Source organism: Trachurus japonicus, chromosome 15 (genome assembly GCF_045865225.1).
Source record: "Trachurus japonicus isolate A0001 chromosome 15, Traja_1.0".
Lineage (NCBI taxonomy): Eukaryota > Metazoa > Chordata > Actinopteri > Carangiformes > Carangidae > Trachurus > Trachurus japonicus.
The window spans coordinates 28,908,761-28,919,727 of NC_140921.1; the positions used below are offsets into that span (position 1 = coordinate 28,908,761).

The 10,967-nt window shown below is 43.2% G+C and overlaps 1 protein-coding gene across 1 annotated transcript; it reads right to left on the reverse strand.

The window, feature by feature from the left end:
* Positions 1 to 401: 401 nt before the first annotated feature.
* Positions 402 to 10,439, reverse strand: tslig3a (tRNA splicing ligase complex subunit 3A). Its single transcript, XM_085800910.1, has 8 exons — positions 10,281 to 10,439; positions 8,972 to 9,120; positions 7,952 to 8,086; positions 6,145 to 6,326; positions 5,176 to 5,256; positions 4,960 to 5,076; positions 3,007 to 3,174; positions 402 to 1,730 (listed from the first exon to the last, which is right to left on the reverse strand). The coding sequence occupies exons 1-8, from the start codon at positions 10,316 to 10,318 to the stop codon at positions 1,032 to 1,034; spliced, it is 1,569 nt and encodes a 522-aa protein (XP_085657036.1). The 5' UTR covers positions 10,319 to 10,439; the 3' UTR covers positions 402 to 1,031.
* Between the last annotated feature and the right edge of the window lie 528 nt (positions 10,440 to 10,967).

Sequence of the window (10,967 nt, forward strand, 5' to 3'; positions counted from 1 at the left end):
CTTGACCAGTTTGACGGCACATGCAATGCAAATAAACCTGGCTGAGGCTCACATGTTCAATGCCTTTACTTTTAACTTCAAAAGTCACAAAGCTTTGCACCCCAGCCAGGATCATTGCCTTTTGAAAAAGTTATCAGAGAGAGAATGATAGCAGAGAGCAATTAAGGCTATAGCCCAATGACAGGTGCATCACTTTTTATTATCCCCAGGGAACAGTTATGTTGTGTTGTATTTGTGTTGAAAAGGTGTTGTAAAAGTGATGTTTTCTTCATTTGTTTGTGTTTTGTCCATTTGCAGTATGACATCAAGTCTAAATTCACCGTATTTGAATTGTTTCAACCTTGTATGCAGATCTCGTTTGAAGAGTCAAATTTTATGAGACCCTGAATGAAAAAAAGTGATAATATTTTCATTTCAGGTTTTATTGCTCATTTACACATCCATGCAAACCTTCCAACATCCAGTCTGTATGCACACAATCTTCCAGGACCAGTACAAGATGACATCTCTTAAATAAGTAACAAAGGACTCCAGTCAAATCTACTAAAACAAAACTAAGACTGGAAAGATGAAGCACTTTTCAAGTAACTGTCAAATTCAATTTAACTAGAAGAATTATTATTCATGTAATAATTCCTACGCCAGATACACAACAGGTGCATGAACACCAGAATCTGCAAAACCTTCCTGTCTTTCATACAAATGTCCATTATAAGGCTAACCTAGTGACACGATGAGGTCAAAACAGCAGAGTCCAACTGCTTCCGTTCAGAGCAGAGCTGTTGTACGTAAGAGGCAAAGAAAACATGAACACACCAGGCTGTAAAAAGCAAAAAGGACTACCTTCTGTAGTAAAGCAGTAACTCCAGAACAGTCAGTGTACAGATTTTCTGTGTGTTTTAACAGTTCAGTCAACTATAAACCATGCTCAAAGTTTTAGATGGTGATGATAAGGCATTTTTAAATTCAGTCACACATGAGAAGTGGTTGATGTTTGTGTGGACTCTGCTGCAGTGCCTCACACTGTGTCTTCAACTAGTGTACTGTCTGCCTTGGTTAAAGCCAGCTTGGTTGTAGTGCTGCCCGCCGTGTTGGAAGAACTGTTCAAACTGTCCTCCTTGGTTAAAATTCTGGCCTCCTCTTCCTCCCCAGCCTCCCCCTTGTCCACCTCCTCCTCCTCCTCCTCCTCGGCCCCCCCGTCCCCTGCCCCCCCGACCTCCTCGACCTCCACCTCCAGCTCTCTCATGATGCCAGCCTCCATCTTGGTGGTAATTGTCATGGTAACCACCACCACCTCCTCCTCCTCCTCCTCCTCCTCCATGATAGCCAGGATCCTGGAAGCTCCCTTGGTTGTTCCCCCCTCCTCCATAACCACCCCGCCCCCCTCCCCCATGATGACCTCCTGTGTCTTGATAGTGGCCCTGATTGTAACCCCCCCTCCCCCCCGTACCTCCATCTCCCCAGCCTCCTTGCACTTTACCCCCTCTGCCTCCGCCTCCTCCTCCTCCTCCTCCTCTACCTCCCCTATCTCCATGACCTCTGTCGTAGCCTCCGCGGCCACCTTGGGAGTAGTGGTCGTAGCCCCCCCTGCCGCCTCCGTGCCCACCCCCACCATAGTGTCCTCCGCCCTGGGGAGCGTCCTGGCGCTTCTGCCAGGTAGGCATCTCTGGTGGAGGAGGCTCGATCTCGCAGGGCCGGCCTCCCCTGTCTGGCACTCGGCCCATTAGAACCTGAGGAGAAGACACACAGTTCAGAAAATACTGACTAGTTTTTATCAGTCAGTACGTTTACATGACACTTGAAAAAAACGAATTATTGCCTTAATCCGACTATAACTGGACAACTGAAGTGCATGTAAACACCTTGGTCCGACTGAAATCGGAGTTGGAGAACTCCGATTAAGACACCCAGATAATGCGATTGGAATTCGATTTTCTCCGTCATGTATACACCTTAGTCGGAGTATAACTGGACAATATACTGTATGTGCGCATGCTCCACAACAGTAGAAACGGCACAAAGTGGAGCAGAGAAGAGCAAAGTAAAGAAAAATACCCAACGTCAGCGCCGATTCAATGCATTTCACACAGCGCGACCAGCCAAATCCGGCCCAGACTGGCGCGTCTGGTCGGGAACTGCAGTTGAGAATTTATTATTAAGCTTACTAAGTTGTTTATATTCTAGTCAACAGGACAGGGGGCGTATTAACCCGCTGAAACAACGGGTGACGCCGCATGAGGTGGCGGACCCCGTCAGTTATTCGATTTTCTCAGTTGCATGTAAATTGAGACAAGGACAGAAGTCAGATTAGACGCCAAAATCGAATTTTGAGCATTGCTCGAATAAGCTCTGCATGTAAACGTACTGAGTGTAACACAAAATGACGGGTTGTAGAAACAACCACTTCATCTGAAGTCTCAGTTACTTGGAACTCGAGTTCTGAGGGAGTTGCACATCCTGAACCATCAAACTAAGTGCTGGAATTCAAATCACTAAAAAGTTCTTTCAGTCTGCTTTTAAACACAACGATCTAATCTCATGATCTAATGATCTACAGGAAGTGTTTCTCCCTACTTATTGACATTGTTGAATAAGTGTTTTGCAGCACATTACGATGTTACTTCAAAGTTGTTTTTTGTCCTTTTGAATAAAAAAATATTATAATTTGATGAAAAATAAATGAGTTATGGCACAAAAAAAAAAACAGGTTTTGTGAGGTCACACTGTGAGGTCCCTGATATTCTGCATTCGCAAGAATGCGGGGTCATTGTGACCGTGACCACTGTCAACCAAACTCTAATCAGTTCCAGTAAATGTTTGTGCCAAGAAATACAAAGTCTGTCATCGTGTTACTGAGATATTGTGTCATAAAAGTGAAAAACAGGACTGTCACATAAACAACACTGACAGAAATACTTGTAAGTTAACCAAACAGCAAACATTTATACGAAACTGTGGTAAAATCTGTAGAAAAATGTAAGCATAAGCACATTGTGTTTTAACCACCTTATTAATTGCACAAGCAGTCTTCTCTCTGATCTTGCCACTGCTTGTGCGGAGGATCTTGGAGAAGTCTTGTCGAGCTGCCAGGAGATGAGCCACAGACATTTTACTTGTGGTGCCGAGAGCAGAACGGAGAGGCTGGTAAACTTTGGCCAACTTTTCAGAATGCGTCTGTAAAAACACAAACAAACAAATCAATACATCAAATCCATCAGTTTTTGCTTGGGAACATGAAATGTCGATCACCTAAAGCTGTGATATACATTAAATCATTGCGTGTCATGTAACTTTGTGGAATGGACCATGACACACATGTAAAACATTCAAATTCAGGTACGAAACACAACGTAGAATACTTTGAGTGACTGACTAAAAAGTCTCATTCTAAACATGTTGCACATGCACACTATGGTTAAAATGATCACACAGACAGAACATATCCATTCCTGGTGTTATTTTTGCCTTTATTTCACTCATAGTGAGAGAGAGGGAGAGAGAAAGAGAGAGAGAGAAACCTAGGATTTAGGAATGGCGGCCCGCCACTCCTAAATGAATGTAGAGGAAACACTGTGACTGCCACAGTTGTTAGATTTCATCAATGAGAACAACATTTACCTCCTAAAAAGTATTTAACCAGCCGGTGGTAAACCTCTAAAAACCTGCTGTTAAGTTACACGCTCGTTTTCTCCCCCGGGATGACGACGGAGGTTGACCGGCCCATGAGCTCAGCAGACGGGCTGCTGCCTCTGGGAAGCTCCCGCTGCTTCCACAGTGGCTCTGCACAAAAATGTCGGAGGAAATCTCCTAACAGGCGTTATCTGGATAAACTGACCACAGGCTGGGGATCTAAACTGTGACTTTCTCACATGAAAAAATATAATAACTTTTTAAAAAGTGATGTATTAACAGCACTGCAGCGAGAATTACAACAGCTTTTAGCTGCTTAGCTTTACCGCTAACGGTGCCAGTTGCCGCGAAATGCATTCTGGGAAACACAAATCCTGGATGACTGACAAGAGGGTTCACATTGTTCATTCTGCTATGGAACAAATGCGCCCAGGTGCTGAGACCGATGCAGTATCTTTGACAGAGTGAAGCCTCTTGTCATCCAGCCTGTTTGGAGGCGAGAGATTAAGAAAACAAACACGTGCGCATGCACATGCCGATATATCGAGGCCGGAAAAATTATCAAGTTCATTTTTATTTATCGTGCGATTAATTGATTTATTGATTATCGTCCAGGCCTAGCTGTCTCTAATACTAACCGCCTCTGAGTGGGATCCACAACAGCCTTCTTTCACTTCAAAGCCTGGTTGGCGATTACTTCTCCCTCTCCTGCTCTTTCAGCTCTGTGTCTTATGTTTAGTTCTTCTTCTGCCTCCTTTAGTAATAATGATACATGTAATGAAAGTAGATTTGTTTGCTGTAATAGAGGCGAGCCTCAGTGTATTGGAAGGACTCCTCTTCCCTGCAGTTTCGGAGCAACTGTGAAGTGGATCGGAAGACTGATGCTAAGCTGACCAGTGATGGAAATGTCACCACCCAGTCAGTCGTTTAAAATTACAGAGCTGGCTCTGTTGTTGCGCTCCGGCCACAAATGGCCGTGTTTGAGGGATTATGCTGATTCCAGCTGACTACCTGCAGGTGAGATATCTGTCATATTCAACACGGCTTCTGTTAGAATAAAAGTTCTTGTAGAAACCGATCATTTTTCTCAACAGGTTTCCAGTGTTCCAGTTTCCTCTGTTTTTTCACTTATTAAATAACCTTGTAAACAACGTCTTCTCTCCTCTCAGCAAAGCATACAGCAAACCTGAGCTAAGATAAAAAATGACCAAACTAATGCCGAACACAACCTCATCTACAAAGACTTGTGTTGATGTTTCATTGTCGTTTCATCAGGAAACTGTGGGTGTGTGTTTCAGGTCTGAGGAAGAATCAGGAGTTTCCAAATACCTTTGCTCTGTCAGACCATCCAAACGACTGCACTGTCACATCCAGGCGTTTCAACAACATCTTCCTCCTCACTTCATACTCATTCACCAGTGCTTGGTTTATGGCCTCAATTTTTTCCTAGTAAAATGAGAAGGGTTAGGGTTAGCAGAAGAAGAGTCATTCACTTCCAGCGTTCCACATTTGCGTTGTACTTCTACATCATCTTTCAGTGTTTACCAGGTGCACAGGTCCCAGGGGCTTCTTCAGTAAAGGCTCTCCTACGTGATTTGGTGGAACTCGGCTCATGGCTTCTTTCAGCTGCCAAAGATGAAAACATCCAGTGAATTATTCCACAGTAACAACAGCATGCATACAGAACTACCGTCCCTCTAATACTGTGGCTTTGGGCTTGTACTGCACATGATTAAAGGGACAGTTCACCCAAAATTGAAATTTCACTCATTATCTACTCACCCTCATGTCGACTAAGGGCTGGGAGAAGTTTCAGAGTCCTCCGTGGCTTCTCTGAGTTACAGGGGGTCTCGGCGTAGCAGTGCATGTCCATATTAATGGTTGCAAATGGATAACAACTGTCTTCGTAAAGGGTTAGGGTTAGGCAAATATCTCCATGCTGCTCGTATGTAATGTCCGTCTTGTATTGAAGCCCCGAAAGGCTCCTCTTCCCGGTTCATCCAATTTGGACGAACCGGGAAGAGGAGCTTCCGCTACAAACAAGCTTGAAAAATAGACTTATTTAATTTTTTTCGGGACAATTTCGCATTTCGGGGCTTCAATACAAGACGGACATTACATACGAGCAGCATGGAGATATTTGGATGTTTTTTGGTGTGCCTTTTTGTTACGAAGACAGTTGGTATCCATTTGCAACCGTTATATGGACATGCACTGCTACGCCGAGACCCCCTGTAACTCAGAGAAGCCGGAGGACTCTGAAACTTCTCCCAGCCCTTAGTCGACATGAGGGTGAGTAGATAATGAGTGCAATTTCAATTTTGGGTGAACTATCCCTTTAAGAGAAGGAGAACCAAAAAAGTTACAACTAAAACTATGATTACAAAGTGTACAGGGGGTTTTCAGCTGTTGGGGGGAGTTTAAACAACCCACAGATCTGACACATTACAGTCCACCTGCACCGTGTCAGACTGAGGCTTACTGAGTGCTCTGAAGTTCACCAGACCAACTGACCTTTTTCTCAATCCCACTGAAGAACTGGAACATGGTGATGTTGGCAGGAGGTTTGGACATGCCCAGTGACATGCAGATGCCCTTTAGCTCCTGAAACACAGGGCTGCCTGACTCCTGGGCTTTCTTCTGAGGCTTGGTGACCAGAATCATCCGTGATGCTTCCAACTCGGAGACCAGGAAGGCTGAGAGAGAAATTAGGTTTGGTTGAATTCTAATCCCTGTTCCACATTTGCAGTACACAAAAATAAACAGTAAAATATGATTGAAAACACCACACACACAATCCTAAACAACTGTATTCTATACTTTCAAGTAAGTTCAAATAAAATGCAGCATATAAAAATATCTGAGCTGGCGCATCTTGATTGACAGGGTCACCAGAAATTTGTAGGGCTGTCCCGATTATCATATTAAGATAATCAATTATTCGCGGACATAAAATAGATCAAAAGACTGTAGCGGAAATAATGAATGTATGGCAAACAAACACTGCATGTCTCCAAAATCAGGCATGTTTCCAGGATGCCAAGTAGCCTACTCATTTCAATGTAACAATTGCCGATGAGAACCGGTGTCAAAAAGGGAAAAAAAAATCGATCACGGACTTCATGATCGATTACCATGGCAACGAACAAAGCTTTGATTTTTTTGGGTCAGCCCTAGAAATTTGTGATGTCAAAATTTGGTCATGAGGCAGAAAATGTTGGGAACTACTGCCTTAGAGTATATAAAAAAATTCTCATGGTTAAAAGTAGAAAAAAGGCTTGCCTTAAGTACAGTCACATTCTTCAGCAATACTGTTTATTCCACCAAACCTAAGTTTTTACATAACCAAATTATCAGATGATGGTCAAATTACATTACCATGCCCAAAATCTAACGCTTTAAAAAAGACAGTTATCTTTCGTGCCATCAAGCTTTGGAATAACTGCCCCCTCCACATACAGCAAGTCCTCATTCAAATACCATCTAAGAATGCATTATTTAACAGCTGAGCAATAATCCAGTCTGGGAAGTATATCTTATCCTTGTTTTGTTCCTGTTAAATGAATGATTGATAAGAAGACTAATACCAACTTGTTTAAATGCAATCAAATGTAGGCGTAAAATGTAACATTTCACTGCACCAATGTGCTGTTACTGCAAACACGACGTATTAAGATGTGATATTGAAAATATGATCTGTTTTTTTTTTGTTTTCGATGTAAGGTTCTTCGGACCCCAGGAAGACTAGCTTGTGCCATTGGCATCAGCTAATGGGGATCCTTTTAAATAAATAAACTCTGTTATGTTTTGTTCTACTTCTGGTAGAAGTATCTCCATATTGCCTAAATGTCTCCTGCAGTTGAAAAACACTTTTATTCACTTGTATGATGTTATTTGCTAATGTGTAGGTGTCAGAACACAAAAGCGTACGCAGGTAAGATGCAACATAGATTATATTAATTTTTAACTGGACATCTTGTACTGGAAAGCGTGGCACACAAGCACTGTTACACCCCTAAAGAGAGGTCAGCACAACCTGAACCTATTTGGAATGACTGACCAGATAAGTTTCAGTTTCTCTGGAATTGGAAACCCTGACTCCACAAAGGCTGCTTATGCTGCCACCTAGTGGTGACTACATGCCACATCCCTCTCCTGTGCAGCAGAGCTCTTCAGATTACAGTATGTGTGGAAGTGTCACAGGTGGGTGCGGTACAGTCCACGTAGACCGAGACAAGACTTTAACCCTTCAGCTCACAGGGTCAATGCTTCATTGAACATGTGCAGTCATTAGAGACGATACAAAGTGCTGTTGTCTTACTGAGCAGCAGCAGACAGTCAGTCCTGTTGAGAAACCTCTGGGTGAGGTCTCCACTGACCAGGACAGAGTAAGGGCAGGCGAGCTCTGACAGCAGACCACTCATCTCCAGCTGGAAGCCCTCGGCCTCGCTGGGACCTGGGAGGGGCAGAAGGATACACACATTAAACACACAGCCGTTAAAGTAACAAAGCCATTTTACTCCCTCCTGCCAACAGAACATAAATCATAGCATGTGACATTTAACACAAGTATATATCAGATTTTTCATTACTTCGTTATCAACCTTCAGCTCCCAAGTAAAGGAAATGACACACCTTACATTGTCAATATTATCTCCATCAGGAGCAACTTAAAGGGATAGTTCACCCAAAATTCAAATTTCACTCATTATCTACTCACCCTCATGTCAACTAAGAGCTGAGAGAATTTTCAGAGTCCTCCGTGCCTTTTCTGAGTTACGGGGGGGTCCGTGCAGCAGTATTTGTCCATATAATGGTTGTCAATGGATACCAACTTTCTTCGTCCAAAAAGACACACCAAAAAACATCCAAATACCTCCATACTGCTCGTGTGTAATGTCCCTCTTGTATTGAAGCCACGACATGAGAAATTGTTCTGAAAAAAATTAAATAAGTCTATATTTTAAGCTTATTTGTAGCGGAAGCTCCCAGTGTGTCTTGGTTCACTGCTCTTCCTGTGTCAGTGCAAATCTTGCGTGACTTGCACTGACCGGCGGAACAATTTCTCATGTTGGGGCTTCAATACAAGAGGGACATTACACACGAGCAGTATGGAGGTATTTGGATGTTTTTTGGTGTCTTTTTGGACGAAGAAAGTTGGTATCCATTGACAACCATTATATGGACAAATACTGCTACGCGGACCCCCCCGTAACTCAGAGAAGGCACGGAGGACTGTGAAAATTCTCGCAGCTCTCAACATGAGGGTGAGTAGATAATGAGTGAAATTTGAATTTTGGGTGAAGTATCCCTTTAACTCAACAGTGGTAAAATGTCTTACAGTTTGTGGCGTGGACATTCTCCTCCAACTTGCAGTAAAGTCTGAGCTCTGAGATGACCCAGGCACAGAGCTTAGTAAACTCGGGTGAAGCTGCTCCTCCACTCACAGCAGAATCCAGAGCTCCATCCTCCAATAGAGGGCCCTGGTACCTGTGACACACACAAAACACATGGCTATTTGAGCTGAGCCACAACTCGTTGCCCCCCACAGCACATTAGGTAAAACAAAGTACACAAAAACATATTACTTTCCCCTGCTGGTGAAAGAGTGAGTAAAGGAGAGATGTTGGACACTGAAATTGGATGATTTTAACCATATCACCTTCAACTCTGACATGACTGGCTTCACTCAGGGTCTTAACTGTCCAACAAGACAGATTGAGACACTTGATCTTTTGTATGCAAACGTGAAATGCTGTGCACATTATCAGGTTAAAAAAGAGATAATTTGACCTACTGTAGATATGTACCATTTAACTCACCCTGCTTCTTCCCATGAGTGGGAAGGAGTTTCTCATCAGTCACTATGTGCAAAGTTGATTCTCCATATCTCACCCAACAACTGATTTGCTTGTTAATTTCATGCATTATTAAACTCTGAAAACTCTGTCTGCAACAGCTGGGGCAACAGATGATCACAGACAGGAGTGCTGCAGAATCTCAGATGAGATGTAAACGTGGCTCAAAGCAGGTATTGGTTTGAACAGAACAGCTCTCCATTCATAGAGAGTGCTACATCTTAATTTTCCTGAAGATCAGTCCCACCACATCAACCCTCTTGGTGCTGAAGTACCGGTACCGACACATTCACACTGAAGCCAAGCAAAAAAAAAAAAAAACCTTATCTTGAAATCTGGTTATCTTAAAGAAATCTTGCTCGTTTCCACACAAACGTAGTCCATGTGAAGTAAGGTGGCACCTAAACATTTCAGCACATTAGAAATGAACGCAAAGACAGAGTTAATACACCGTGCACGAGCAGAGAGTGGGGCTAACAGTGGTGAGCTGACAGGAATGTGTTGGAGCTGACTGAATCGTGACGGCAGCTGCTGTGCTGACGCAGCTAACAAGTCGCCACATAAAACCACCATGCACAGGTCCCTTGACACCAACACAGCCCGGTGTACACTCGGCTGTCCAGCACATTCACCGGAGAGAGGCAACGTCAAATTAACGTTAGTCACCCCGGGACATTAGCCGGTTAGCTACAGATAGCTACACTGTGGTGGCTACAGGAGAGTCACATAAGGCTGGACACAGGGGGAGCCGGTGTCTGCGCATAATGCTCACAGTCAAGTCTGTCAACTTACCCTAAGTCTTCCAGAGAGACGAGGATGTCATTCTCCATCCCACTACGATGATGTTGTAGAACCTCGGGCTGTGAATCAGGATTTTCTCATCAGCCAGCTCAGCTGATACACGTTTTGCCTCTCCCTCTTCTTCTATGGATTCACTACTAGCTATCGGTTTACAGTTATTTACTGCCACCTACTGGATCAGGGGGGCAGCAACAAAGAGGCTGACTTTTTTTTTTAGGAATGAATTGACAACAAAATTAGACAGATAGTGGTTCTTTCTATGGTTCTAGTTTTGAGTGTTATGCAGACAATGCAACCTGGGAAAGATAGTATATTTTTGGATGAGCAAAATCAATTCCACAATTTGCTGCAAGTCACCGCTAATACCCTACATTGACTTGACTGTTGAATTCAGTACTACTTGTTGGGGCAGTTGTAGGCCTAACTGACAAAATCAATTGAATGCAAAAGGACTCAAATTCTTTATGGAATCCAACTGAGATAACTGAAGACACTGATGATTATTTTGCTCATAATAAGTGTTTCTCTTTGGGGTCTTGGTTGTGACACATCTGCCATGGAAACATCTGCACATGGCTGATTGAAGAATCTAAAATTTTCTCCAACAATTGCATTTTAAGAGATATACTCCATCTTAACTCACATCCTTGAGAGAAAATAAAGGAAAGTGCTTTCAAG